This window comes from Zonotrichia leucophrys, chromosome 21 (assembly GCF_028769735.1).
Source record: "Zonotrichia leucophrys gambelii isolate GWCS_2022_RI chromosome 21, RI_Zleu_2.0, whole genome shotgun sequence".
NCBI lineage: Eukaryota > Metazoa > Chordata > Aves > Passeriformes > Passerellidae > Zonotrichia > Zonotrichia leucophrys.
In genome coordinates, this window is record NC_088190.1 from 3,668,932 (window position 1) to 3,696,584 (window position 27,653).

Here is a 27,653-nt window from a genome sequence, read left to right on the forward strand (position 1 = left end):
CGGGGGATTTTCCTCCTGCTAATCCAAGAAAGCACCAGATAGGGCTTAAACCCCACAAAGACAACAAAAGATGGCACCTTCATGCTGCCCCATGCAAAACAGCCTGGCCAAGATCATCCCAGCCTCCAAATTCATCACAGCATCTCCTCCCAGAGGCACCAGGTGCTTCTCAGAGTTTTGTTGCTTCTAGGCACCCTTTGCCAGAAATTCCATCATAAATCTCTGCTACAAAGGTAACAGATGCCAAAGTATTGCAAAATTAATCCTGCTTGATTTAGTGCATCCTTAATATTTTAAGTGCTGTCACAGATTTCCCATTGATCACGGAACAGTGTTCTTGTAGGTGGAATGCTTCACCAGGGTTTATGCTCCAAAACCTCAGCCTCCCTGTTCTCCCTCCTCCCCTCAGGGAGCATGAAAATCAGTGAGGTTCCCCTTTCCTGAGGATGCAGCATCTACCTCTGGGTCCCAGCAGGCACTGGCACCTTGCACCACCACCACCCCTGAAATGCCCCAAACCAAGCTTGCAGCTCAGCACACAGGTTACTCACTTGTCCCCGGCTCCAAGGGATGGAGCCACCCTGGGATCCATTGCCCTCAGGCAGGTGAGGTGGATGCTGGCTGCAGGTGACATCAAGGGGGATGCTTGGCCACAGTGCTTTTAGTGTTGGGCATTTCTCCCACACCCTTTGCCTCTCTTACCTTTCCTGAAACTTTTTCCACCTACTCCCTCGTGACTTGAACTCCCATCTCACCCAGCCTGGGATGTTCCCCCTGGATGCACCATGGCCCCTTTATTTATTTTAGCCACTGTTCAGGCCACAGTGCTGGCCAACTTCTCCCTTTGCTGCCAGACCCAGCCATATGGGGATAATTAGGCTTGGATTAAGTTTAACTCTTTACAAGGCTGCAACACTGCACAGGCCCTTGCAGCTCTTTTCCAGCTCTGTCCCCTCCTCACCTCTCATCCCAGTTTGTTTGTTTGTTTACAGCTGCTCGCTCCTGGAGTTCTAGGAAATCTCTTCCCAAACCAGATAAAAGCAGTTTTGCAGATTACTCACACCCACAGCAGCCACCGGCCAAAAAGATCTGGCCCCAAGTGCACCACACTCCTCCTTCCTCCACAGACCTGGCCCAGGGGATTTGAACAGGCTCTGGGCTCAGGGGACTGCAGACTGCAGGGCTGGGCTGAGGCAGAGCCATGCCTCATTTTGCAGGAGCTGCTGTTAGAAGCCAGGTTACTTTTGCAGTCACAGATCTGGGAAGAGCCCAGCATGCTGGTATTATCCACAAAGAATACTTTTTCCCAAAAATGTCCTCAACTTGACCCAAGGCACTCAGTCCTGTGCAACTCCCACCACCTCCAGCTTCCCTTGGCAGCAAATTGCTAATTGACAAAGGGCTGGGAAGAAAAATAAATAAAGATCCTCCCATGCTCCAGCAGGACACCCAGAGCCATGGGTGACCCACAGTGCCAGAACCCCAGCATGGGCCCTTCCCAAACCCAGGGGACAGTGAAGTTCTGCTCAGGGCACTGTGGATCACTGGCAGCTGCTCCTGGCTGTGTCAGCCTCAGCCTAGGAAAAGATCCAAACCAGCCCAGTGTTTACCATAGATATTTATTACAAAACACCAAAAATACAAACTGAACATACAAAACATTATCAAAACTGGCCCCGCTGTAGTATGTACCTGCCCAGGGCCTCTGCAGCACCCAGGGCTCCTGGGTCGCACATGAACAAACCCTGGCTGAGCACCCTGAGGATTCAAGGGTAATCACACTCAAATCTTCTCTTCAAATGCTGCTTCTTCTTCCTCAGTTTCCCTGAGCCCATGATACTGTAGTTGTAATCAGATGTGACGTAGGGGATCTCTCCCTCAATTCCTTGCTGCAAAATGGAAAAAATAAACCAGAAATAACTTTAAGAACTTGCACCTTCAGCAGAGGGGAAGGCACATCCCTCCCCAGGCTGACACAGCTGAGTGGGAAGGACTCAGCAATCACCAAACCCCACTTTGGCATCTGAAACATGAGCACAACATTCTGTTCTCCCAAGGTTTCTGTGCTTAAGGACAATTTCACAGAGAGATAACCATCTACTGATGCCCAGGCATCTCCCAGCACGCATCAGCCTCAGGAATAAGAAAATGGAAAACCTGCCAGCCAGCTGCAGCTCAGCCAACTCCCACCCCTCTGTGAGTTCCTACCTGACCAACAAGCACACAGTTAGGGATGGCGATGTTCCCAAGGAGCAGACAATTCACTAGTCTCAGATTCACTGGAGGCACTGGTGTCAGGATGTGGTAAAGCTTCTTTTCCATATCAACTCCTCGGACAATTCCTAAAAAAATAAAAAACCCCACATGCAAAGCTCAGTCACTAGGTATCCTTGCTCACTATCACATCCCTACACATGATTGAGCACCAAGTCCAAACTGGAACATTAAATTAAGTCACAAGGAAACTGAGACAACTACTGGAATTTTGCAGAAGCTACAAGGTACATGCTTTTGAGAATGTGAACTGGAAAGTGAGTCACTGTGGTGTTCTGAGAGAAGCTCTGAGTGGCACCGTTCAAGGACATTCCCCACCTGTTAACCAAAGTCCAAGGACTGCAATACAGTCTCTGACAGCAGGGAATACACGCCACTCATCCCACTTCCCCAGCTGCTTTTAAAGGAGTTGGTAACTCCATCACTATGCAAGCTGTCTGCCTAAACACAGCAGGTGAGAGCAGAGCTCCAGGTGTGCTCACCGAAGCCCAGGCAGTCACAGATTGGTGTCTGTGTCAGCAGCACTGGCCCCTCGCTCTGGCACCGGATTTCCTCGGGAATGCAGCAGAGCCCGACCCAGCTGGCGTTCACCGCGTACATGATGTTGCTGGGAGCAACATCCGTGTGAATAACCCTGAGTGCAACAGCGTTGAAAGGTACCTGAGGGGGAAAGAGAAGAGAGAAAAGTGCTCATCAGCTCCACGTGGATTGAGCTACAGTTCAGAGATAAGGCCCTGCACACTCCCACACCACACCTACACACTGGCACTATGGCAGGGGCACATGCAGGACACACAGCACACACGTGCCCCGCCAGCAGCTTGACAGAAGCCTGGCTTCCAGGCACCCTGAATACAGAGTGTTTGTCCCTCTCCTGAGAAACATATGCAGTAGGAACAGAATTGCCCATCACTTCAAGCTGGGCTCTGCGCACATTCCCCATAGCAAAAAGCTCCTTTACCTGATATGGCACCAGGCTGTGCAGAGGGAGCACTGCCCCAATGTCCGGGCTCTGCAGGTGCCCCAGGTATCCCAGGATGGACATGTCACGCAGGATGCTGCTGTGCACTCGCCTGCAAGAACAGCCCCATGTCAAGGACAACGTGTGGTTCTTCTGTTCAGACCTCAGAGAGCACTCAACATCCTACTTACACTTCACCTGCCACCCCTGCCCGAGGGAACTCTGGGTGGACATAGAGCAGCTTGTGCTGTGGAGCTGACACGTCCTCCCCTTCAGGGCACCTCCAGCTCTCCATGCTGCCCACTCCCAGCTGCTTGCACTTGGACTGCTGCTTGCCCTTGGTGTGCAGCCCGGGGCTGAAGTGGATGTGCTCAGACGTCAGCGGGGGCATGACCTTCCAGTCACACATGTCCATCTGAACAATGTGGCTGGGTGACAACAGCCGGATGAGATCAATGAGGAGCAGCAGCCCTTCACCTTCAGGAGCACAGCAAACACACAACTGCTGCTACTACTGCAACAGGTGGCACAGCAGTGTTAGCTCAGGGTGGACATGCTGTGAATTGGTGTTCCACGTGGTGCTGTGCCACCGTTACCTCCCTCCCACACCTCTCCAGAGCAGATTGACCCCGTTTACCTTTCACCCAGCCCATGGTGTTGATGATTAGAGGCACTTCCTTCTTGTAGTAGCTGAACACGTATTTCACAACATCAAGGTACCTCTCCGTGTCCTGCTCACAGCTGGTCTGCCCATAATACACCATCTTACTGGGCATCTGCTGGTGAGTGAAGGGGGGACCTGGCAAAGAAAGCACAGAACATCCAGTGCCTTCCCCAGGACAAACCAAAACATTCCCGTCCTTGAGCACCCACATGCCTCCTCTCCTGAAATAATCCACACTCCTCCCACATGCCAGTTGTCCTTGCACAGCCGGTAAGTAGGGGAAACTGGTTTGTCACTTGCAGGCTGGGAAGTTTTGTTTGTTTCGGGTTAATACTGGGTGCGGCTTTTTGTTTGAAATCACTGCTTACACACTTGCAAATCTTTAAAGAGCAGTGTATGACAAACTGGTTAAACAGTAAACCAGCCTGACAACATCCTTTTAGACAGTAATACAAATCTGCATGACTACAAACTCCAGCAGTTTCTTCGATTCTGTTTTTTCCACTCATCACAGCAGCCCCAATCTGTGCAGATCCACTTTGGGTTTCTCAAGTTTAATCTATGGATACAGATTTTCCCAAGGAGACCTTTCACATCTGAAAGGCAGAACATCCCCTTTGATACATCTAAGCATGTACTACCACCTCTACGACATCATATTTCCTTAAAGTAGAAGAAGAGTTCCATGTTACTCAGGGAGCTTAAATGTCCCTACAAGAAATCTTGAACAGCCCTTGGTTTACTCTCCCCAGGAAACTCTGACAGCTGTGGCAGCAGCTTCCTCTGAAGTAGAGCCTCTGCCCAGAACACCCTGTTCATTTCAGAAACGGAACAGGTTTCTGTAACCACAGAAGGAGCAGAACACATACCCAGAACTGGCTCCGTGACGCTGCTCAGGGACACGCACCCGGGAGGAGTGAATTCTGTCTGGCCGATGTCACACTCCATGTACTCCACCACAGGAAGGCTGCAGGGAGAGAGACTGGGTGCTAGCATCCCCCAAAAGAACTACATGGCCTGAACACATCTGTTACTGGGCTTGCAAGGGTTTTTCAGGGTGAAGAGTCTGAAGTAGGCTTGCAGAACATGGAAAGACTCACCGGTTCAGTAACAGGTTAATTAGATATCTGTTGAATGTTGATTTCCCAGTGTTTTTTGGGCCACACACCAGCACCACAGGGACACCTTCATCTTCCTCTAGAAAGAAAAGCAGAGTGTGAACTGCACTGATGCATTTGGGCATCACTGACCCACCCTAGGCAATGCCTAAGCTCTAAATGCACATTCTTCATAAAGAAAAATTCGACCCTCAATCAGCATGGTTGATTTAATTCCTCCTCTTTGCTCTTCACAGATACAAGTGGTCGGTTGAATACTCCTCCCTAACTTCATCATTTCGGCACACATATTTCGGTCAGGGCACTCTCTCAACTTTAACTCGTGAAAAACCTCATGAATTCTTTTTTTCAGACTACCAGAGCCGCAACACGGCCAAATGCCTGCACTCACCACAGCAGGCCTGGATCAGCTCCTCCAGCGCCAGGCACATGCTCTCCGACACCTGCAGCCCGCAGTCGGGGCTGCACTTCACGATGCCCACGGACGCCAGGACCGCGTGCTCTGGAGTGAAGTTTGACTCCTCCTTTTTCTAGGCGAGAGGGTGAGCTCAGCACGGGCTGCGTGAGACCACGGCCTGGCGCTAACACGGGCGGCCGCCGCTGGCTCTGCACGGGCGGTGCGGGGACGGCACAGGGCGCAGCACGCACTGACCGCGCCGCCTCACCTGGGGCTCGAAAAACCGCGACAGCGGCGGGTGGCTCAGCAGGAACCGCGTCACCGGCGTGTCCAGGTGCTCCAGCAGCACCACGGCGCAGTCGGGAGAGAACCGAGCCATCACCTTCACCCGCGCCGCTGAAAGAGCCGAGTGCCGCCATCATCACCCTCAGCCCCGCGCCCGCCCGCGAAATGGCACCCACCCGCTGCGCAGCGCCCCGCGCACAAAATGGCCGCTCCCCGCACCGCCCGTGAAATGGCGCCCGCCCGCGCTCCCGTCCCGCACTCACGGCGGCGGACACGGTGCGAGCGCATGGCGGCGCGGGCGGCGGCGCGCAGCTGGCGGAGGGCGGCGGCGGGCGGGCGGGCGCCGGGCAGCGCCTCCAGGCTGAGCGCGCAGTGCGTGGCCGGCGAGAAGACCGGCAGTCCCGGGTGGTGAGAGGCCACGGCGAAGCCCAGCAGGCGGACGGCCCCATAGAGGCAGCGCAGGCGGCACTTGCCGGTGAAGGTCAGCGCCTGCAGGACAGAGCGGGCGGTCAGGCGGTGCGGGGCGCGGCGCGCCCGGCGCGCGGTGGGCGCTGCTCACCTGCCGCGGCTCCAGCAACAGCACGGCCGTACCCTCCGCCGCCTCCACGGCCACCAGCCCCGGCTCGGCCGGCAGCACCATCCCGATGCGAGTGAAGGAGGCGGCGAACTCCCGCCAGGCCGCCTCCGCCCGACTGGCGCGGGCCAGGGCACGGGCCGAAGCCCGGCGGGGGCGGCTGCGCCGCGCGGGCATGACCGCCGAGCCTCCTCCGCCTCCCGGGGCCGCCCCTCGGCCGGCCCCGCCTCGCCCGGTGTGAGGCCCCGCCCGCCGCCGCCGCCCCGTTAAGAGCCGCCCGCACAGTGCGGGACCACCCCGCCATGCCGCCGCCCGCGCTGCTCCGCCTGTGCCTCTGCGCGGCTGCTGCCGCCGCCTCCTCGTTCAGCCTCCGCGGCGATCACCGCCTGGCCGGGCTGTTCCCGCTGCACACCGCGGCGCGCCGGGACGACACCAGCCTGCTCGTGCGCGGCTGCAACGAGTGAGTGCCCGCGCCCCCAGCGCGCTCTGTCCTCCCTAACAACCACTCTCGATTCCGTAGCGCCACCTTCAAGAATCACGGCTACTGCCTGGCCCAGGCCCTGCGCTTCGCTGTGGAGGAGATCAACAACTCCACCACGCTGCTCCCTAATGTCACTCTGGGCTATGAAATCTACGACACCTGCTCTGATTTTACCAACTTTCACGCCACGCTGTGTGCCCTGGCTCGCAAAGGCAGGCAGGATGTCCAGGTGCTCCCCAGTTTCCAACACTATGAACCCCAGGCTGTGGCCGTCATTGGCCCTGACAGCACCCAGCTGTCCCTCACCACAGCCGCTGTTCTCAGTCTCTTTCTTGTACCAGAGGTAAGTGCACCTTCTATGGCTGATGAAAACCAGGGATCCCAAGGAGTGATGGTTTCAGAGAGGGTGGGCTCAGACCTGAGGAGCCGGGTAGAGCTGGAAATGCAGCCCCTCTGTATGTGCTGTCATGGGATCTTTCCTAGGCAGTCAGTGGGCTGGCTTGCCATCCATCACAGCTTTCTCCTGCTTCAGCACGCCTGGCACTGGGTCCACTGCCTGCCCAGCTCCAAGTTTTCCCAGGATAAACTGCCTGTGCCATTAGCTCTCAGGGTTGCAGCTGCCTGGGACAGTGCATCCCCCTTTCCCCCGGCTCTCGTTGCAGATCAGCTACGAAGCCTCCACTGAGTTGCTGAGCCTGAAGCGGCTGTACCCCTCTTTCCTGCGCACCATCCCCAGTGACAGGCAGCAGGTGAAGGCCATCTTCTCACTGCTGCAGCGCTTTGGCTGGACCTGGGTGGTGCTGCTGGGCAGCGATGACACCTATGGCAGGGTTGGCCTGAATGGCCTGCAGGAGCTGCTGACTGCAAGCAACGTGTGCGTGGCCTACCGAGGCACCCTCCCTGCCAATTCAGATGCCAGCAACCCGGAGCTTCACAACCTGGTCCGAATCCTCACAGATGTCAAGGTCAATGTCACTATCGTGTTCTCCACCAGAGGAAGCGTTGTGCCGTTCTTTGAGGTGGTGGTCCAGAAGAACATCACAGACATGGTGTGGGTGGCCTCTGAAGACTGGTCATTGGCTCGAGCTATCTGGCAGGTACCTGGCATCCAGACCGTCGGTTCGGTGATTGGGATGGCAGTAGAGAAGCCAGAGCTCACCATGCTGGAGCGCTTTGAGGCCTGGAAGCTGTGGGAGGAAGGCGCTGTGGCTGAGCGTGGCAGCAGTGCAGAGGCAGGCAGGGACTCTGTGGGGAGCACACGGCTGGACTGCACGCAGCGCTGCACCGGCTGCCGCGCGCTCGCCACCGCCCCTGACATGTACGATGCTCAAGGCTCCTTCAGCGTGTACTCGGCCGTGTATGCTGTGGCCCATGGCCTCCATGACCTGCTGGGCTGTGCCTCGGGGGCCTGCAGCAAAGGCATTGTCTATCCCTGGCAGGTAAGACAAACCTCGTGGAAGAAGATCCTTGAGGATCTTTTCCCACAGGGAAGGATTTTTCCATTGTGCACAAAGGTTTCCGGTCTTTCCCGAAAGCTCAAATCCCAGCTGAAGACCCTTGTGGACTTCAGCTGCCCTTCACAGACAGAGCAGCCAAGATCTAGACTTAGACTCCATCCTAGGTCACTTGTTCCTCTACTACCACCCCTTCACTGGATGGGATTTTCTGCAGATGTTGGGAGGCTTGAAAGCAGCTGCAGGACAGAGAAAAGCATCCTCCAGCCTATCTCCCTCCAATGGCAGGAGTCATGCCATTGGAAGGACTCCTCTCTTACTCTTCTGTTTTACAGCTCCTACAAAAGATTAAGCAAGTAAACTTCACCCTGAACAAGAGCCGAATCTCTTTCGATGACCACGGGGACATTCATAAAGGCTTTGACATTGTCATGTGGAAGTGGCTGGGACCAAAGTGGGCTTTTGATGTGATAGGAACATTCCATGTGAACCCTGACAGGCTGACCATCGACCCAGGCAAAATCCTGTGGCACACAGAAGACGGCAAGGTACTGTTCTGCACCTAGGTCTTATTTATTGCTCACTTCTGAGCTGACTGCATCCCAATGCCACCAGTTCAGGGGTGTTTCCTCATAGCAGGGCAAAACTGAAGGCTAAGGCAGTATTGGGGGGTGCCAGAGTGCTGCTGTTTGTCAGCCTGACCCTGTCTGTGCTCCCGGCAGGCTCCCAGCTCGGTGTGCTCGGAGGCCTGTAAGCCAGGAGAGATGAGGCTGCCGCAGAGCCGCCACAAATGCTGCTTCAGCTGCATGGCCTGTCCACCAGGAACCTTCCTGAACACATCGGGTCAGTACACCACAGTGTCTGCTCCTGCCCATTCCTTCCCTGCCCACATCCTACCTCCTGTTCCTGTCTCACCATTCCCAGCCTCTCACAGTTTTACTGTGGTCAGTAAAACCTCTGAGCTGACCTGAAGGCAGTGGGTCTGGCTCCTGTTTGCCTACCAGTGGGTATGCAAAGCCCATGCCCTGTGCTTTCTGGGGAGTAGTGCCCACAGGTGAGCCCACCTGGGCAAACAGAGCCCCTTTGCCTGTGGCCAGGGAAAGGGGATGTCCGGCCCGGTAGCTGTTCCCTGCACCGCATCCTCTGCCAGGGAAATTCAACCTAGTGGTTTCCTTTGTGCCCCAGATGGCACACGGGGCTTCCGCACTACATGATCACCAGCACCTGGCATATGGAAATGTCTCCTGCCTCAAAATCACCAGCCACAACAACAAACCCCTTCCTGGCAGCTAGTGCCTCAACACCCTTGGCCTTGGAGTAGGCAGGGGCAACTCTGGGGACAGTGGGAGCAGAAAGCCCCCCTATATGGTACTGTCCCATTCAACAGCAGCTGCTGCAGATCCTTCCCAGGTTACTGTTTGATGCATGGGCCCCTTCCCACCCACAGCCCCCATGGCTCTGAGCCTCACACAGCCAAGCCCCTGTCTCAGCCCAGGCCATGGATTTTGGGAGAGTCCATGGGGCCAATTTTAGCTGGGGGGTCTTTGGGGAAGAGCCCCCTCTGCTACCCCAGGCCTGGGAGCGCCCACAGGAAGGAACAGGCGTGATGGCTGAGCAGAGCCCAGAGAGCTGCGGGCCGGGCCTGCACCGTGGCAGAGCTCTTACCGGGTCCGAGGTGTGTGAGGGGTCCATGTCCTCCACAGACCCCTTTGACTGCCAGGCCTGTGGCTTGGATGAGTGGGCCCCAGCAGGGAGCGAGGTCTGCTTCAACCGCACCACCGACTTCCTGTCCTGGTCCGAGCCCCTCTCCTGCGCGCTGTTGGCCCTGGCTGTTCTTCTCATGCTGCTCATAGCGGCGCTGACTGTCCTGTTCGCCCTCAATGCCTCCACACCTGTGGTCAAGTCCGCGGGCGGGAACGCGTGTTTCCTCATGCTGGGCTCCCTGGCCTGCACCTGCAGCAGCCTCTTCTGCTACTTCGGGGAGCCCTCGCAGGTGGCGTGCCTGCTGCGGGTGCCGCTCTTCGCCATCAGCTTCACCGTGTTCCTCTCGTGCGTGGCGACCCGCTCCTTCCAGATCCTCTGCATCTTCAAGCTGAACACGCGCTGCCCGGCGCTCTACGAGGCCTGGATGCGGCGCCAGGGGCCGGTGCTGTTCGTGGCCGCCAGCACGGCGGCACAAGTGGCGCTGTGCGTGGCCATCGAGGCCGCCAGCCCCTCGGTGCCGCGCCGGGAGTACGGCGTGCGGGACGAGTGGGTGGTGCTGGAGTGCTCCAAGAGCGCCGCGGCCGACGCCACCACCGCCTACACGCTGCTGCTCAGCGCCGCCTGCTTCGTGCTCACCTACGCGGGCACCGACCTGCCCGCCGCCTACAACGAGGCCAAGAGCCTCACCGTGAGCCTGCTGCTACACCTGGGCTGCTCGGCCGCCGTGCTCTGCTCGCAGGGCACGCTGCGCGGCCAGACCGAGACGGTGGCGCGGGTGCTCAGCACGCTGGGCACGCTCGCAGCGCTGCTGGGCGGGTACTTCGTGCCGCGGGCCTTCGTCATCCTGCTGCGGCCGCACCAAAACACGGCCGAACACTTCCAGATGGTTATCCAGGAGTACACGCGCCGCCTGGCCGCCGCCTGAGCCGCGGGGCTCGGCCCGCATCGCGCCTACTCCGCCGCGGAGACCGACCCTTGGCCCCGGCCCGCCCTGGCCCTCACGGCGTCACTGCCGGCGCCCGCTGACGCCACGTCCGGCGGTGGCGGATGCCGGCGGGCTGCGGTCCGCGGCCATGGCGGCGGCGGCGGCGCACAGCGTGCGGGTGCTGCGGGAGCTGAACCGGCAGCGCGCAGCCGGGCAGTTCTGCGACGCGACGCTCGGCGTGGGCGGCCGCGAGTTCCGCGCGCACTGGCCGGTGCTCGCCAGCTGCTCCCGCTTCTTCCGCGCGCGCGGCCCCGGCGGGCCCGTGGCGCTGCCCGACGGCCTCGCCGACACCTTCCAGCTGCTGCTCGACTTCTTCTACACGGGGCGCCTGGCGCTCACGGCGCACAACCGCGCCCGCCTGCTGGCGGCCGCCGAGCAGCTCGGCGTGCCCGACGCCGTGGCGCTGTGCCGCGCCTTCCGCCCGCGGCCCCGCCGCGCTGCCGCCGCCGCCCGCCCGGAGCCCGCGGCGGCCCCGCAGCCCGGCGGGCAGGCGGTGCGTGAGGGGAGCGGGAGGGGGACGGCGGGGCCGGGGCCCGGCGGGGGCGGCGCGGTGACGCCGCTGTTCCCTCGCAGGGCTCCCCCTCAGCCCCGGAGGAGGCGGCGGTGGGTGGCGGCGGGCGGGGGGACGGCGATGCTGAGCCTCTTCCCGAGGAGAAGGTGCTGCGGAGCAAAAAGAGCCCCCCCGCTCCGGGAAAGGCGCCGGGGAGCAGAAAAGGTACAGCGGTGCCGGTCGAGTGCCCCACATGTCATAAAACCTTCCTCAGCAAATATTACCTTAAAGTGCACAACAGGTAAACGCTCCGGCTTCTCCTTCCCCTTGCGCGCGGGGGAATGCGCCGTCCCCACGGCTCTGCCCCTTCCCGGGGTGGGGGGAAAGGGCAGCCTCGGTTCTGCCAGCTTGTCCCAACACCTCGGCATCCCCCGGGGTGCTAAAGGAGGGTCTGTTCTGCCCCTGGGGTCGCTCTGGCGGAGGGTTATATGTCAATGAAAGACGTCCCAGAGCTGCAGTGACTGTCCTGAGCTGTGACTCAGGAAGGCATTGTGAGGGGCTCCTTGGGGGCTGCTCTAGCTGTAGGTGGGCAATGGCAAATCCTCCTGGGTTTTGAGAGTGCCCTGGGCTGGGAGGGAAAGTTTCTGGGGTTGCTGGGGACACGTGGCTGGGCTCTGTGAGAAGCTCCAGGGTGGATCACCGAGTGCAGGGCATGGTCCTGCAGTGAGAGCTCAAGTTTTGCTTCGCTTGTGTTGGGGAAGAATCTTGGCCCTGCAGAAATGGTGTACCGTGGAGCGCAGTGGGCACTGACAGCTGTGCTGTTGAGGGGACTAAAAAGTGTCATAAAAGCAGCTTTTGGGCAGCTGTGAATAGTAGCACTGTCTGGGGTGGGGGGAAGTACCCACCTCACCCTTCCCTGTGACCTCCTGGGCCTGTTTGTGCAGATGCTGTTGACAGGCAGTGATGGGATTCTGTATTTGCATACCCCAAGGAAACACACTGGAGAGAAGCCATTTGAGTGTTCCAAGTGTGGCAAATGTTACTTTAGAAAAGAGAATCTCCTGGAACACGAAGCTAGGAACTGCATGAACCGATCGGAACAGGTACGCCCAGGAGCTGCCCTGCTGGGCTGGAGTGTGGCTGCCATGTGGCAGCAGGGGAGTTGGAGCCTTTTGCCAGTCCCAGTTCCAAACAGATCCCTGCCAGCACCATGTGGCACGTGTTCCATGGCTGGGACCCCCACAGCCAGGGTCCCTGTGGCTGGGACTCACGCCTGATACACAGCACAGCCCTCACTTGTGTTTCAGCACACCAGGACTCTGTACTGTACAAGATTTGGCTCCTGTGGGTGTGGGTTCAGTGCTGTAGCTGGGCAGGAGGCTGAGCTGTGGGCTCCAGGTCAGGCTCTGGGTGCTGTGGAAGCCAACACCACCCCATCTCTCACAGGTATTCACGTGCTCGGCCTGCCCTGAGGTGTTCAAGCGGCGGATGGAGCTGCGGCTGCACATGGTGTCACACACTGGGGAGATGCCTTACAAGGTCAGCAGGGCCCGAATCCAACATCCCTATGGATGCTGCTGGACACTGGCATGGAGCAGGGATGGGTGTTTCCCTTCTAGGGCAGCCCAGCCCATCAAGAGCTGAGCACACCAGTTCCCTTCTCTGGTCCGTGACAGCCCACTCAGGGTCGTTCCCTGTCTCTGAACCAAAATGTGATCCAGGGAGGCACCACAGCCAAAGGCTTTCCATGGCTGTACCAGGAATCTGTGTTCTACTCAGATTCTACCAGGAATCTGTTCCCTGGCAGTTGGAAGCTGACCTCATTCTCTTGTCTCGCAGTGCTCCTCGTGCTCACAGCAGTTCATGCAGAAGAAGGACCTGCAGAGCCACATGATAAAGCTGCACGGTGCCCCCAAGCCCCATGCGGTAGGGACTGGGGATTTTGGGGAGGGTGGGATCCTGAGTGTGGACCTGGCCTAAGGAATGGCACAACATTATATCTGGCTCTGTCAGTGAGGGGTGGGACACAGAGCTACTGCAAATGGGCTCTGTTGGGTGCAGGAGCAGCCCACAGATCCAAGCACTGACCAGCACTTCATCTCTGTTGGGCTGTCCCATCTTACTGGGTGTCTGTGAGCTGGGGGTGCTGCCTTGGCTTCCACAGGGAGGTCCCTGGAGCAGCTGGGGAAAGGCTGGGTGTGAGTGGGTCTGGGGTGGGTGTACCCCAACCCTAACACCCTCCTCTCCTGTGGCCTTGCAGTGCTCAACCTGCTCCAAGTGCTTTCTGTCCCGGACAGAGCTGCGCCTGCACGAGGCCTTCAAGCACCGTGGCGAGAAGCTGTTTGTGTGTGAGGAGTGTGGGCACAGGGCCTCGAGCCGCAACGGCCTCCAGATGCACATCAAAGCCAAGCACAGGTACAATGTCACCCGTGCCCTCTCTAATGTCACCTTAGCTCTCCTGGCTGCAGTCCCTGCCCCACAGGCCTGGGCGTTGGCTGAAAGTCACCCTCTTCACAGAGGTGCTGGGCTGAGACCCAGGGGGCTGAAGCTGGCAGAGGTAACAGTGACATTTCTCTGCCCACAGGAATGAGAGGCCCTACGTGTGTGAGTTCTGCCACCACGCCTTCACACAGAAAGCCAACCTCAACATGCACCTGCGCACGCACACCGGCGAGAAGCCCTTCCAGTGCCACCTCTGCGGCAAGACCTTCCGGACACAAGGTACCCCTGGCTGGGTTAGGGCTCCAGCATCCAGGAACCCCAGACAGCAGCTTCCCCAGGGGCAAAGCCATGCTCCTGTAGTGCAGGTTGATACCAAGAAAAGCACATTCCTGTCACCTGCTCTGCTCTCATGGCACAGAAGGGGAATGAGCTGGTGTTGTTCATGACCCCTTAGCAGGAGCAGGCTGTTTGTGCTGCTCTTGCCTTCCTGGGCAGCCTGACAGCCCCTGGGATGGGGTGCATGGGCTGTGCTTCTGAGCAGCCACTCTCCCTGTCTCCCCCTGTTAACGGCAGCGAGTCTGGACAAACACAACCGGACGCACACGGGGGAGCGGCCGTTCAGCTGCGAGTTCTGTGAGCAGCGTTTCACGGAGAAGGGGCCGCTGCTGAGGCACGTGGCCAGCCGGCACCAGGAGGGGCGGCCCCACTTCTGCCACATCTGTGGGAAGACATTCAAAGGTAACGTGGGGGCCCTGCAGGAGCTGCCTCCTTCCCGTGGGTGGGCTGGCATTGCTGTGAGCTGCCATGACATGGAGCTGCTGCCAACAGGCTCTCGTTTCCCTTCCCAGCGGTAGAACAACTGCGTGTCCACGTTCGCCGGCACAAGGGAGTGAGGAAGTTTGAGTGCATTGAGTGTGGCTACAAATTCACACGGCAGGTGAGGCCTTCCCCAGCTCCAGGGGCTCCATGCTGCACTGGGGAGCCAGCCCTCACTGGGTCTCTCCACATTCCCCTTCCTTTGCAGGCTCACTTGAGGCGCCACATGGAGATCCACGACCGAGTGGAGAACTATAACCCTCGGCAGCGGAAGCTGCGGAACCTGATCATCGAGGATGAGAAGGATGTGATGGTGGTGCTGCAGCCACCACCAGAGCTGGAGGTGGGCTCAGCCGAGGTGATTGTGGAGTCGCTGACCCGTGGGCCGCTGCCTGAGGAGGTCCCTGCACAGAAACTCTGTTCAAATGAGAACTTCTCCCCTGCAGATGTGATTGAGCAATCACTGATTATAACTACAACGATTCCTGAAGACTGTGAGACGTAGTGTGGCCACCCATCCCCTCCCACTGAAACACAGTAAAGCATTGAGCTGAGCCACTTTCTGCCACACTTGTTCTTTTAGCCTCCTCCCCTCCTTTCCTGCCAATCTCCCATCCCAGGCTGCAGGGATAGAAAGTCACCATGACGCTGTGATTGTCAAATGAAGAAATGTCTCAGAACAGTCGCTCCAGTCAGTGTCCATGTGTGATGTGCAGTGGGATGGGACTGACCTCCCTGTGTCATACTGTGACTCACTTTCTGATGCCTGAGGAGCTGGTGCTGCCCTCCCCTTTCCTCCAGCCCTCTCACCCTGCCTGTGATTAAAGCTCACCTTCCCCCACAGAGAGCGGCTCTGCCCATTCCTTAACTCCTCTGTTTAACTGGTGCCTTATTTCTCCTTTGTTTTGTTAAGCCTTTGTCAGCTGCTCTTTCCTTACCCCATTAAAGGCAGGGCATGACCCTTGTCTGCTCAGAACAGAACACACTCCAGCAGCACAAAGTGCCTGCATTCCTGTGCTCACATGTGGGTCATACTCTGTCCCAAATAACCCAATCCAGGGTTGCTGGGAGAGTGAGAACCATGGCCTGAGTGGTGCCAGCGTGGGGAGAGATCTGTGTGTATCCCCACACCCCAGAACTGCAGCTGTGCTCTCTCCCCTTTCTCCCTCTACTCACCAAGGAGGCAGACAGGCTCCAATTTAAGCATATCTGGAATGAGAAACTCCCAGTAAAATCTCATTCCAGCTCCCTTCCCCTCACAGAGAACAGAATTGTGTAACAAGTTTTATTTAACTTGACTGCTGCAAGTAAATTTAAAAACAAACTATGAGAATAAAAATACATTATCTGCTAATGTAAAATGCCTTTGTTTCAAAGGATGGAGTTCAACTGTACTTGAGGATTCAACACAATGAATTCTACAAAAAATAAATACAGATCTGTAGCTGCTCAGCGGGTGGGACTGGGGGTCCAGCAGCGAGCACAGCCGCGTTATTTATAGCTCAGCAGAAATGCCTGGAGCCACGGCGCCATCAGGAATTGGCCATTGCTCCCAAAAAAAGCAGCAGCTGCCCCGAACTGCGGGCCCCTGTGCCCCCTGCTCTGTCCAGGGGTGTGACACCACGGGGCAGCCGGGCCCTGCTGGCACACCAAGGCACTGTCAGTGATCCAGGCTGGAGAACAGCCCGGGCTCCCCGTGGCTGAGGGGGGCAGCAGCATCAGACAGCATTGAGGCAAAACACGTTTCTGTAAAGCTGAGAAGATGCTGATGCTGTGGAAATGGGGCTTGGATGCTCCTCGATCCAGGGGTAAGCCTGGAGGAGAGAGATCGAGTACATGGGGTTTTCATCTCTGAATTCAGCTTAAATGCAAATTTTTCCTCTATTAGGTAAAATTTAAAGACCAAAAAAGCAAATGCATCCAGCCACACCTTAGCTTCTGCCACACTTCAGGGTTCTCCAGAAGGTGCAGCACTTGCTCTCAGGGAGCCATGCTTCAGGTTCAGCCATTTGCTTTCTTCCAGAAACATTCCACAAGTAAACTGCACACAGCTGCTCTTCAGCAAAGGTAGATAAACAGAGCCCACTGGCCAGGGCACTTGGGCAAGTATAAAGGCAAATCTTACACAGGCCAAAATAAAACTGCAAAACCAAAATAAAAAGAAGAAAAAAACCCTAAAATAACTACCTTTCAATCCAACACGTGCACGGGAAGCCTATCTCCCTCCGAGGCACAGAATACGGGGGGGCGTGTCCAGACCACTGCCCTACCAGACAGACCCCTCCCAAGACAGAAACGGAAGGAAGGAGTTTGGTGGCAAATGAAGCATTACAGGGTGAAGGAGCTCCCAGTGAAAGGTGTCTGTAAGCAGCGGTGCTGTGGCGTGGCTCACCACGAGTGCTTTCCCCAGGATCAGCTCTCGGGTCCCTGCGGGCAGCGCGGCGCCGTCTCCCACCCTGAAGGGCTGAGGGAAGCAGTGGAGGCCTCGCTGCCTGCAGGCCCACAGCATCACATCCAACAGCCAGAGTTCTTGCTCCCTCTGTGAACAGCATGGGTTTGCTTCCAAGCACTGGTTTGCCTCAGCCTTCTCCCAAAGCAGCCCAGGTTCCGCATGAGGGATTCTGTCAAGCCGCTTCCTGCGCTAAGGCAGCTCATTGAGGTTCTGGTTGTGAAGGTTTTGGTTCTGCCTGCTCAGGCTGATGGTGTTGTCCAGCGTGATGCTGTCGTCCTCCTGTGTGGTTTCTGGCATGAACTGCCGGAAGATGCTGACGCTGCCGTGCCAGAAGATGGGCTCGGGGAGCTGGCCCACGACACTCCACGTTCGTGTCTCGGGGTCGTAGGCTTCCAGCACATCCGAGAGTTCAAAGGTGTTGTCGTAGCCTCCCGAGACATAGAGCTTCCCACCGAGCACAGCCACACTGCCCCCAACGTGAACCTGCAATGTAACAATAAATAAATACACACTGTGGCCAGGGGTGTTTGCCTGATCCAGCAAGGGGGTGGTGGGATCTGAGAGCTGTTTCTTAGAGGGAGCTTCATGGTTGGGCTCTGCACCAGTGCTGCCCACCCAGACATGCCATCACATCCAGGACTGTCTTCCCAGTGACTCCAACACACTTAAACAAGCTCCACACACAAGGGGTTCTGATTCTAAAAAGCTTTTGGTTTTCCAAAGGTAAATAAAACTAATTTATAACATTTAAGACATCCTGAAAGTGGGAAAATGTCCTACCTGAAGCATGGCAGGGATTTTATCCCATTCATTCTTCGATGGATTGTAAACATCCACTTCAGCCGAGTCATCTCTGGGGAAGAGAACACAAAATTACTCTTCTGCATTCTAGAAACGCTGCTGGGGTTTTTCATCAAAGCCAAATTTAGATGGGCAGGGGGAGAGAAGAGCTGGGGAGGCAACATAATCCCCCAGGGCTTCTCTTACCCACCCTGCTTGCAGACAGGAGGGCGACAGTGACAGGTGAGGGACGTTTGTGACTCAGAGACATGCGCTGCTGACACAAGAATGCGTGCAGGACAAGGTCAGGGCAGCTGGAGAGGAGCTGTCAGTCCTTCCAAGACAATCCTGGTACAGATGGGATCAAGATGCTGCAAGGCAGCTCTGGGCAGGGTCAGCAGCCAGAGCAGGGGCTCCTCTCCCCACTCTGGGGCAACTACAGAGAGCACCTGAACCTCACTCCTGTGCTTTATTTACAGGTATAAAACTAGTCCCAGCATGAGGGATCATCACTCAGAGCCTTTAGCCTGAGCTATTAAACCAATTTGCTACTTTTACTTGCAACCCACTCCTCTGTCCTCCAAAGATTATCCCACAGCTCCACACAGAGCAGCAGCCCACGCTCACACAGCACATGAAATAGGGAAGAACACCTAACCCTGATCATTTCCTCATTGACTCTTGCAGATGCAAAGTGATCTGGAAATCCTGAAGTGCCAATCATCAGTATTTTAAAATGGGCAAGAAAACAGAAATTCTATAGAATCAGGTTGTGACAAAGAGCTGAGCAGCTGCAACACCCTGGCAGGACAGACTGAAACCAGCTGACCCGAACAGCCGCCAGCAAGACATTTGGCTGGACCCAAAAGAATCAAATAAAAAGTCTTGGGCCAAAGCTGCTACTTTATGCAAAGCCAAGAGGAGATTAAAAAAAGAGAAGTGCCTGGGGGCCATCACAGAAGTCTCTGTTTGCTCAGAGTCAACACAGGGAGATGAAATGCTCCAGCCCTAGCATGCCTTCCCGTTTATTTTTAATTAAGCGGATAACTGAAGTATTTGCGCCACCAGGACAGCTTCAGATGGGTAATTAAGTCCCAATTTGGAAAGGTGCTTAAAAATAGTGACCAATCACTTCATCTTCAGCCCTCTTATCTCTGCTGAGACGGAAGACGTCCTCTCCTGCACTAGAGTTTAACGTTTTCTTGGAGCTTATGTGCTTATTTATAGCAACGAGGGGGGCTGAACCAGGAGCTGAAGAAACCGAGAAGCCAATTTCCAAGCAGCCCTGCTGACTTCAGATGGATTTACACGTGTCTGTTCCCCAGCTCTGGGTTACACTCAGACATTTTCACACAAGTTTATGGGCAGCTCTTTGAGACCCACCAGCACAAGGAAAGAGGTGTTACAGCTCTCCCTGCACCATCAGGGGAAGCACTGCTGTGCTGTCCCAACCTGCAAAATCCACCTTCCCAGGGAAGCTGTGGGCTCTCCTCATGAAGATATGGGGAGGGAGGGAAGTGATTGCTCCCACTACTCACCGTATGAAGTACATGAGACCATTGAGCGTGACGGTCTTCGGGGCAAAGGACCAGGGCGGCAGGTGGCCACAGTTGACAAGGGACCAGAGATCACTGTCAGGGTCATAGCACTGCATGACCATGGACTCTTTGCCAGCCAGGGAGCCGATGGCGAAGAGCTTCCCTCGGCAGGAGGTGGTGGAGCAGTTGTCCATGGGATAGAGCATGGGCTGCAGGGCCTCCCAGCTGTCCAGCGTGTGGTCATAGCGCTCCGTGCTGTCAGAGGCAACCACGTAGAGCAGCCCGTCCAGGACTGTGGAGCTGTGGTATTCCCTGGCTTTCAGCATGGGCGACACCTCTGTCCACTCGTTGACGCTGGAATTGTACCTCCAGACACAGTCGTACAGCCTGGAGCCGTCCGAGCCCCCTGTGGCACAGCATGACACGTGTCAGGAGCCTGGCTCCACAAAGGGAAGGGGGATGGAGCAGAGGGTTTGGCTTGGCACGTGTGCCACAAGGATTTTAAAGGAAGTTTTGCACTGCTTCATTCCCAGCAAGCCAGGGAGGATTTCTCCCGTGTCATTCCTAGTCCTTATCCAGCTGTGACTCAAAATGAGTCTTCTGTGTTTCACTACCTCTGTCCTCCAACACCTACTTCTCTCCTATTTTACAGCCCCTGCTTTGTCATTGCCCAGAAGCTGCCAAGGCAGCTTGGGAACCTCCCAGCCTTGCCTTTGTCACACTGACACACACCAGACCAACCCAAAATCCCCAGCAGCAGCCTGCACACAGCTCCGAGCAGGACTGACCTGCCTGGGATCACTCCAGGAAGCTCCCACAGGATGTAAGGGTTTCTGTAAAAACGTGCTGCATCCATGTGGTATCCTGTCATTTTTACAACCCTGACCTTAAAGCAAGTCCTTGTTTTCTGCTTGTGACTAGAGAACACACAGTTTTCTGTTCACCTGCATTAAGACTTGCTCTTTAAAGCTCTGCCAGTGTGTCCTGCACACTGAGGGCACGCTGTTCCACAGCACTGGGTGTCCTGGGCCTCAGTTTGTTACAGCTGTCACAGAGATGTAGTTCAAAGGAGGCATCTGCATGCAGCTTAACAGCCAAATTTACATATTGGTGTCACCTTGACAGAAGTAATTGTAGCCCCAGCAAGGAGGCAGGATTTGTGCAGGGGAAGGTACTGTGACTCACAGGGCTGGCGAAGGAACCTGGGGCTTTCTGACATGCCTCTGCCTCAAGCATGTGATTCAGGGGGCTCTGAACCTGAATACCTTCTTCAAAGAGAGAAACTCAAAACCTTCTTACATCACCCCTGTCCTCAGTGACGGTTAAAAAGTTCTAACTACAAGATCTGTGACTTCTGCCAGCATGCTCAACAGCATTAGTCATGACAAAATAGCTCCTGGACTGAGACCAGCTGCTAAATCCAGCACCGACTCCAGGAGTCTCCATGCCTGCTGGCAGGCTGCAGGCACCCAAGCCAAGTCCCAAACTCCCTGCCACCCAGGAAAAGCCAAGTGTCGCTGCTACAACCTACACATTTCCAACAGAACCCTCACCCTGGTGCTTCCCCTCATTCCCTGCATGCCTTACCAGTGACATAGATGTCGTTGCCCAGCGCAGCGACACTGTAGCCCCCTCCCAGGTGCTCGGGGAACTCGGCCAGGTAGCGCCAGTGGCCAGTGCGTGGGTTGTAGCAGTCGACGGTGACAAGCTCATCGCAGTCACGGTCGCAGCCACCAACGAGGACCAGGATCTCGGCGAGGCCAGTGGAGGGCCGGGGCCGCATGCGGGCACAGGGCCCGCGGTCGTGGCGGTCGAGGCGGGCAGCCTGGAAGTCGCGGGCCTCACGCAGGAGGCGCAGGCACGGAGGGCAGCGGGCCACCAGCGGCTCGCTCTCCACGTGGGCCAGCAGGTAGAAGCGGCGTACAAAGGGCAGGCGGACGTGGGCCAGCAGCTGCGGCAGCAGCGGGGCACGCGTGGCGGGGTCGGCGCGCACCCAGCGCAGCGCCAGCTGAAAGGCGGCCTCCTCCTTGGGGATGCAGAGCCCATCGTCCCGCAGGTAGGAGAGGAGGCGCGGCAGCGGCAGCCGCTCCAGCTGGGCGCCCAGCTCGCCCACGTGCCGCAGCACGAAGCGGTGGGCGGCAGCCGCCAGCTCCGGGCAGGCGAAGGCCTCCGCGAAGTCCTGCATGTCCAGGGCGTTGGCGGGCTCCAGCTGCCGCGCCAGCCAGGCACCGCAGGCCTCCTTGACGGCGGGGAACTGCAGCAGGTCGGCGGCGCGCAGCAGGCGCTCGGCGATGTCGGGGCCCAGCCGCCCCACGCGGCCGGTGTAGGCGAAGTCGAGCAGCCGCCCCAGGCACTCGGGCTCGACGCCGTGCAGCCGCACACGCTCGGCCCGCGACTCGCGCAGGGCCCCGCCGAACATGGCGCGGAAATATCCCGAGGCTGCGGCCAGAACGGCGCGGTGAGCCCCGAACTCTCGCCCGCCGGCCACCACCGTCACGTCCAGCAGGCTCCGCTCGGCCCGCAGCGCGCTCAGACCCCGCAGCAGCGACACCGCGTGTGCCGGTTCTCCCGTCGCCGCCGCCGCCGTAGCTGAGGCTCCCGCTGCCGTCCCGCCGGTGCCTGTCGCCATGCCGTGCCTGCGGGAGAGCACCTGGATCACGCCCTGCGCGGAGCCGCCGGGCCGACCCCCGAGCGATTCCCGGGGCGGGAGAGGGAGGTGGAGATTAGGCACGGAGGCGGCGGGTGGGCTCGGGGAGCGCGTCCCGACCGGGATCTCCCGAGAGCGCCCGTTGCGTAAGGCGGCGGCGCTGGCAGCGCGGCCCCGCTCAGGCCGGTCCCAGGGCCCCGCAGCTACCGCGCCCAGCCCCGCGCCCTTGGCCCTAGGCTGGCGCTCAGAAGGAGCCGCCCAATGGTACCGGGGGAACACAAGACCGTCCCGAGCGCAGACAGCGCTGAGAGAGCTCCGCTCCGAGTCCGGCTCGGGCACCGCCGTTAGCACGGGCGGAGGGTCCGGTCGGGGTTGAGGGTCCAGCTCGCCATAGACGCTTCGGCGCCCTGCCCGTCCTGCCACCGCCACCAGCCAGGCCCCGCGGTGAGCCCAGGGCCGGCCCCTACCACCCGGGCCCACAATCACCCCGATAAGAGCCACTCCCGGAGCGCACTCACCGATCCGCTCTCCGCCCTGCTCCGTGCTCCGCTTCCCGCTCCGTTCACCGCTCCCGGCACCGCCCCCGCCCCTCCGCCGCTCCCAGCGCGCCCCGCGCCCGGCACTGCGCACGCCCGAACTACGGCTCCCGGCGGCCCCGCGCGGGCGGCCGCCCCTTCGCCGCCTCCCGCCGGCACCGAGCGGCTCACGGTGTCGGCACTGCCCGGCTGCCGCCGCCGCCGCCCCGGCCCCGCCCGTGCCCGCGCCGGGACATGGACTCCGACTCCTGCGCTTCGCCGTTTGCCCCGGAGGTGAGCCGGAGTCCCGGGGGAGAAAAAGGAAGGGAAGGGAGAAGCGGGGAGGGAACAGAAGGGGAGGGGGTGCTTGTCCCGCTGCCCAGCCTGGCCCGGCCCGTCCCAGCCCTGTCCGGCCGCCGGTGCCCGCTGCCTGCTGCCCGTTCCCCGCCGCGGGGCGGGCGGGGGGCCGGGGCCATCTTGTGCCGCCGGGGCGAGGAATGGCGGCGGCGCCGCCCCGCCGTGCCCTCCGCGGGGGGGCTGTCTGGGGGCCCGGTACCGACACCGGGGGGCGATGGGGGGGCGGGGGGCACTGCCCGGTTCCGCCGCTGTGGGGGCGGCGGGGCGCGGCGGGAGCGGCGGCGCCGCCTCCCACCGGCGGGCCGGGCCCCGCGGCCGCCGCTCACCCCCGTCCCCCGCAGGACTTCTCCCCCGGCTCCCGGCGGCACCGCACCGTGGAGGACTTCAATAAGTTTTGCACCTTCGTCTTGGCCTACGCCGGCTACATCCCGTACCCGCAGGAGGTGAGTTCCACCGGGCTGGGGGCACGGGGGGGGCACCGGGCCGGGGGCGCGGGGGGCACCGGGCCGGTCTGTCAGACCGAGCGCTCCAGCGGTCACGGCCCCGCGCCGGGCCTGAACAAAAGGGGAACCGCGGCGGCCGGAGGCTCTGGGGACGGGGCGGGTGGTGCCCGGCGTGGGCGGGGTGAAAAACGTCGGATCCGGCATCGCTCCTGCTGCTCCCCGGGCCCCGCAGCTGCGGCCGGAGAAACCCGGGGGGCGGCGTGTGGGGAAAGCAGGAGCGGCAGCACCTCGGGAGACAGGGCTCTGAGGCTTGGGGACAGAGGACAGTGCCTCAGGGCTCAGCGGCTCAGGGACAGGGGACAGTGCCTCAGGGACAGGCTCAGCTCCCCAGGGGACAGGGCACAGTGGTTTAGGGTACAGCACTCTGGGGGACAAGGCACAGTGCTTCTGGGACAAGGTTTAGCTCCCCGGGGGATAGGGCACAGTGGTTGAGGGGACAAGGCTTAGTATGCTGTGGGACAGGGGACAGTACCCGGGGGAAAGGGCTCAGCATGCTGTGGGACAGGGGACAGTACCCGGGGGAAAGGGCTCAGCCCTCGGGGAGAGGGAACAGCAACCATGGGGACAGGTGACACCACTCTACGGCACAGGGCACAGCATCTCAGGGATGGGTCAGAGTGCCCTGGGGGACAGGGGACAGCACCTCTGGGGACAGGTGACACCACTCTAGGAGACAGGCACAGCATCTCAGGGATGGGTCAGAGTGCCCTGGGGGACAAGGGACAGCACCTTGTACTGCATGCGAGTCTGCTCTGAGTCAAACTGGTACCTGAACGTGTTCCAGGAAACCCCGCTGAGGAACAGCCCCAGCCCTCCCAACAGTACTGGAGGCACGATTGACAGCGATAGCTGGGATCCCCGCTTCAATGACACCCCCTCCTCTGTCTCCCTGCCCACCAAGAACAGAAAGAACTTTAGTCAGCTTAAGCGGGCAAAACCGTATGGTTCCCTGTTCCAGCGGGCAAAGGCCAACAACTTCCTGCCAGAGAGAAAGCAAATCGATAAGATCAGGAAGAAGAAAAAGCTGAAAAGGAGGGAAACAGAGGTGTCTGCAGAGGAGGACTATGAGGAGAAGCTGCTGGACCTGGAGGCAGAGGACTCTTATGCAGAGACACCAATGAGCCCCTCGTCAGAGGGGGACCCTCAGTCTGTGACTGAGCACTGCTCAGTGTGGGACTCTGACACCCCGTCCAGCGTCTCCTACCCCGCTGTGACGGCCGAGCAGACGGTGGAGATCCAGAGCGTGGGCAAGCGAACGGTCATTCGGCAGGGCAAGCAGGTGGTCTTTCGGGATGAGGATGGCACTGGTGACGACGAGGACATCATGGTGGATTCAGGTAGGTGGCCTGGCTGTCCAAGAGGATTAGCCAGGTGGAAGTAGTGGTGCTTTACTTGTAGCCTGAGGATAATTTTGAGGAGCACTGCCTGGGTGGAATTCAGCAGAAGTTGGGTTTTTGGGGGGGAGGGAGGTGGGTTGGCTCTTTTGTGCAATAAACTGAGTGAAAAGCTGCAACTTTATAGAAGCAGCATCTCCTCGATTACGGCCTCCTGTGTACTGCTGAGAGTCTCTTCCCGTGCAAGAGAGACCTGGAAAAAGCAGCAAAGTGCCTGTCTTTGAAACCCAGGTAGTTAATTTAGCATGAAAGGAGAGAAAATTCCTGGTGCGAGAGGCATTAGCCGCTAAAAACATATCTTTGCCATTTGTCTTTGCAGATGACGACTCGTGGGACCTGGTCACTTGCTTCTGCATGAAGCCTTTCGCTGGGCGGCCCATGATCGAGTGCAACGAGTGCCACACTTGGATCCACCTCTCCTGCGCCAAAATCCGCAAGTCGAACGTCCCAGAGATCTACATCTGCCAGAAGTGCCGGGACTCCAAGTTTGACATTCGCCGCTCGAACCGCTCCCGGACGGGCTCGCGCAGGCGCTTTCTGGACTAGGGGGGAGGCCCGTGCTGGTGCTCTGTGTTGGTGGGAGAGCCGTGGGTGCCGGCTGCGAGGCCGGGGAGGGCTCCCCTGAACTGCTCTGCTCAGGCAGGAGGGCTGCCCAGCCGGCCTGTGGCCCGGGAATGAGGAATCGCCGAGCCGCGGGCAGCCGGAGCTGGGAGCGGCCGACTGGGCGGAACTGTGGCGAGAGACTCTTGAGGGACAGACAGACAGACAGAGCTCTCTGAGCTCAGTGGAGTTTTGTCTGGTTATGATGACTGGGTGATGTACTATACCTTTGCCAAGTAGGTTTTCTCATCCCATTGGGAAACTGCAAATCTTCTCTGTGCTAGAAAACTCCTCCTCCTCCCCAAAGAGGGAGGGGAGGAGGAGGGAGTCTGTGTGAAGAGTCTGAAGAGTAAATGGCCCTGTGTTTTAAATTCAATGTGATATTATACCTGCCCATTTGTCCGTATAGATCAAATCTTAGATATCCTGAGACTCCATAGGAGTCAGCCTCAGTGCTGTGGCCTCTGTGTGATCTGCTGCTGCTTCCACAGGCCTGAGCAGAGGGGAGTTCTGTCATTTGGCATCATCCAAGTGCAAACGAGACTTGGGGCTCCCTCCTGTGCCAAGGGACAGCGCCCTGGCAGGAAGGAGCAACCCTTTTCCTGGACAGGCAGCGTGGGGGATCAGTGGCATCAGATTCCTTCCTAGAAGGTCTCTTCTTACAGTGGTTTTTTCGTGATTTATTTGCATGAACAGCTCAAATGTGTGTATGGGGGGAAACTGCTCCATTTCCTGTCCCTTCGTTAACCTCTATGGTGCTGTTTTAAGAAGATGACTCTCCTTTTTCTCAGCCCAGAATTCAAACATGGGCTGTAAGAGGGGCCAAAGGAAATGTAGAACCTGGCAGGTCTGGTTTGGAATTTGATCATGTCCATCCAAGTATGACAGCTGAGTTGATTTTTGCTTTCGCTGTTTGTTTTTTGGAACTGCACTGTAACCAAAAAGCCAGAATCTTTATTCTGTTGGTAGCAATGACAGATCAAATGCAGGCAATGCAGCTACAGGATGAAGTGCAATGAGGATCTGTCTGGAATGGACAGGAGAGCGTTGAGGCCCTGGCCAGCACTGCAGGCAGGACCTCCTGGGCCTTAGCCCATGGGAAATCCCTTCAGGACCACGATGGGAAGTCACAGCTCATGCACAAGGCCAGGGAGATGCTGGCATTGTTCCTCAATGGCCAGACAGATCCACATGGATCACACAAGTGGGGTTGATGCTTCGAGGTGTGTCTGTGAGGTGATGCCTGAAGAACAGTGTGTGCTCTGCCCAGGCAGAGGCTCAGAGAAGCGCTGGCTGGCACAGCAGCTGAGCCAGGCCAGCTGTGCCAGCAGGAACACGACCCCAGGAGCTCTGCAGTCCCACAGCGCTGGAGCACTGCCTTGTCTGAGGACTGGCTCACCAGGAGATGCATCCTGGTGATGACTGAGGGTCTTGCTAGCACACAGGGGCAAGTGCCCTCCTTCAGACATTGCCCCCAGGGCTGCCAGAGCCTCAGGCAGCCCAGTACCACAGCGCCCTGGGGCTCCACCATGTGGGAAAGGGCGACAGAAGTGCACAACATGCAGCTGTTCTCTCCTGGTTCTTGAAAAAAATCTCGTTCCACCAAGCTGTAACACCTGACTGGGTTTCAGAAAACCAGCTTCTGTGAAATCTCTCAACCATGACTGTGCTGTGCTGCCTTCAGAAGCTATGTGGAACCACCAAGGAGTTTGCCAAAGACTCGCTCCCAATGGCTGCCTGACTGTCCTTTGCAGCCAGAAAAATAACCAAAGTTCTCCAGTGCTGCCATTTCCCCAGAAATGCTTTGGAAGATCCCGGCCACAACTGCACAAGGGTTAGACCTGGTCTGAAATTTGTATCTCTTGTGTTTACAGCGTGTCTGCAGTTCAACTGGACCTCTGTGGACTGTGTTCCTGAAGCTTTTATGGGAGAAATGGTGCACTGTCAAGTGAACTGGCTCTTTTTCACAGAGGTTCAACACTAATCAATGTGACTGACTCTTGTTCTGTCCCCTTTTCGGATTATCCCAGTGGATGGTGTCCAGCACGTTACAATATCAGAGAGAGAAATAAAAAAGTAACATCTCCATTCTTTTAGTTCATCACTTTCAGCCATGTATAATTATAGTTTAATTCAGAACTTTATTTTTTCATTAAAACTTCTAATGAACCATGTTTTTTTCTTACATGTGAGACAAATGAACAATGAGTTTGTTATATTCC

The 27,653-nt window shown here is 58.0% G+C and overlaps 5 protein-coding genes across 5 annotated transcripts; 3 read left to right on the forward strand and 2 right to left on the reverse strand.

Annotated features, from left to right (window-relative positions):
• Nucleotides 1-1,599: 1,599 nt before the first annotated feature.
• On the reverse strand, nucleotides 1,600-6,491 carry NOL9 (nucleolar protein 9). The gene is made up of 12 exons (XM_064730388.1): nucleotides 6,259-6,491; nucleotides 5,963-6,188; nucleotides 5,683-5,810; nucleotides 5,409-5,547; nucleotides 5,000-5,096; nucleotides 4,769-4,866; nucleotides 3,873-4,034; nucleotides 3,427-3,712; nucleotides 3,236-3,347; nucleotides 2,757-2,934; nucleotides 2,209-2,342; nucleotides 1,600-1,889 (listed from the first exon to the last, which is right to left on the reverse strand). Exons 1-12 carry the CDS (start codon nucleotides 6,448-6,450, stop codon nucleotides 1,767-1,769), a joined length of 1,875 nt encoding a protein of 624 aa, XP_064586458.1. The 5' UTR covers nucleotides 6,451-6,491; the 3' UTR covers nucleotides 1,600-1,766.
• Nucleotides 6,481-10,926, forward strand: TAS1R1 (taste 1 receptor member 1). Its single transcript, XM_064730387.1, has 6 exons — nucleotides 6,481-6,733; nucleotides 6,794-7,097; nucleotides 7,417-8,193; nucleotides 8,544-8,756; nucleotides 8,931-9,051; nucleotides 9,912-10,926. The coding sequence occupies exons 1-6, from the start codon at nucleotides 6,576-6,578 to the stop codon at nucleotides 10,835-10,837; spliced, it is 2,499 nt and encodes an 832-aa protein (XP_064586457.1). The 5' UTR covers nucleotides 6,481-6,575; the 3' UTR covers nucleotides 10,838-10,926.
• An 18-nt stretch (nucleotides 10,927-10,944) lies between these two features.
• ZBTB48 (zinc finger and BTB domain containing 48) lies at nucleotides 10,945-15,440 on the forward strand. The gene is made up of 10 exons (XM_064730390.1): nucleotides 10,945-11,390; nucleotides 11,471-11,688; nucleotides 12,379-12,490; nucleotides 12,834-12,926; nucleotides 13,227-13,313; nucleotides 13,648-13,802; nucleotides 13,972-14,108; nucleotides 14,403-14,567; nucleotides 14,678-14,766; nucleotides 14,854-15,440. Exons 1-10 carry the CDS (start codon nucleotides 10,986-10,988, stop codon nucleotides 15,148-15,150), a joined length of 1,758 nt encoding a protein of 585 aa, XP_064586460.1. The 5' UTR covers nucleotides 10,945-10,985; the 3' UTR covers nucleotides 15,151-15,440.
• A 681-nt stretch (nucleotides 15,441-16,121) lies between these two features.
• KLHL21 (kelch like family member 21) lies at nucleotides 16,122-22,658 on the reverse strand. Its single transcript, XM_064730389.1, has 5 exons — nucleotides 22,581-22,658; nucleotides 21,003-22,051; nucleotides 19,416-19,821; nucleotides 17,878-17,950; nucleotides 16,122-17,580 (listed from the first exon to the last, which is right to left on the reverse strand). Exons 2-5 carry the CDS (start codon nucleotides 22,042-22,044, stop codon nucleotides 17,287-17,289), a joined length of 1,815 nt encoding a protein of 604 aa, XP_064586459.1. The 5' UTR covers nucleotides 22,045-22,051; nucleotides 22,581-22,658; the 3' UTR covers nucleotides 16,122-17,286.
• Nucleotides 22,659-22,709: 51 nt separating this feature from the next.
• Nucleotides 22,710-27,605, forward strand: PHF13 (PHD finger protein 13). Its single transcript, XM_064730393.1, has 4 exons — nucleotides 22,710-22,871; nucleotides 23,276-23,377; nucleotides 24,222-24,774; nucleotides 25,151-27,605. The coding sequence occupies exons 1-4, from the start codon at nucleotides 22,833-22,835 to the stop codon at nucleotides 25,375-25,377; spliced, it is 921 nt and encodes a 306-aa protein (XP_064586463.1). The 5' UTR covers nucleotides 22,710-22,832; the 3' UTR covers nucleotides 25,378-27,605.
• The last annotated feature ends 48 nt before the right edge of the window (nucleotides 27,606-27,653 follow it).

Coding starts and splice junctions, on each gene's coding strand:
- NOL9 (XM_064730388.1), bottom strand. CDS start 6,450: ATGCCCGCGCGGCGCAGCCGCCCCCGCCGGGCTTCGGCCCGTGCCCTG. Junction 5,548..5,682: donor CGCGGTTTTTCGAGCCCCAG/GTGAGGCGGCGC, acceptor CCTCTCGCCTAG/AAAAAGGAGGAGTCAAACTT. Junction 1,890..2,208: donor ACTGTGTGCTTGTTGGTCAG/GTAGGAACTCAC, acceptor TCCATTTTGCAG/CAAGGAATTGAGGGAGAGAT.
- TAS1R1 (XM_064730387.1), top strand. CDS start 6,576: ATGCCGCCGCCCGCGCTGCTCCGCCTGTGCCTCTGCGCGGCTGCTGCC. Junction 6,734..6,793: donor CTCGTGCGCGGCTGCAACGA/GTGAGTGCCCGC, acceptor TCGATTCCGTAG/CGCCACCTTCAAGAATCACG. Junction 7,098..7,416: donor GTCTCTTTCTTGTACCAGAG/GTAAGTGCACCT, acceptor CTCTCGTTGCAG/ATCAGCTACGAAGCCTCCAC.
- ZBTB48 (XM_064730390.1), top strand. CDS start 10,986: ATGGCGGCGGCGGCGGCGCACAGCGTGCGGGTGCTGCGGGAGCTGAAC. Junction 11,391..11,470: donor CGCAGCCCGGCGGGCAGGCG/GTGCGTGAGGGG, acceptor GTTCCCTCGCAG/GGCTCCCCCTCAGCCCCGGA. Junction 11,689..12,378: donor TACCTTAAAGTGCACAACAG/GTAAACGCTCCG, acceptor GCATACCCCAAG/GAAACACACTGGAGAGAAGC.
- KLHL21 (XM_064730389.1), bottom strand. CDS start 22,044: ATGGCGACAGGCACCGGCGGGACGGCAGCGGGAGCCTCAGCTACGGCG. Junction 19,822..21,002: donor CAACGACATCTATGTCACTG/GTAAGGCATGCA, acceptor GCTGTGCCACAG/GGGGCTCGGACGGCTCCAGG. Junction 17,581..17,877: donor AAATCCCTGCCATGCTTCAG/GTAGGACATTTT, acceptor GTTACATTGCAG/GTTCACGTTGGGGGCAGTGT.
- PHF13 (XM_064730393.1), top strand. CDS start 22,833: ATGGACTCCGACTCCTGCGCTTCGCCGTTTGCCCCGGAG. Junction 22,872..23,275: donor CTTCGCCGTTTGCCCCGGAG/GTGAGCCGGAGT, acceptor CGTCCCCCGCAG/GACTTCTCCCCCGGCTCCCG. Junction 23,378..24,221: donor ACATCCCGTACCCGCAGGAG/GTGAGTTCCACC, acceptor AACGTGTTCCAG/GAAACCCCGCTGAGGAACAG.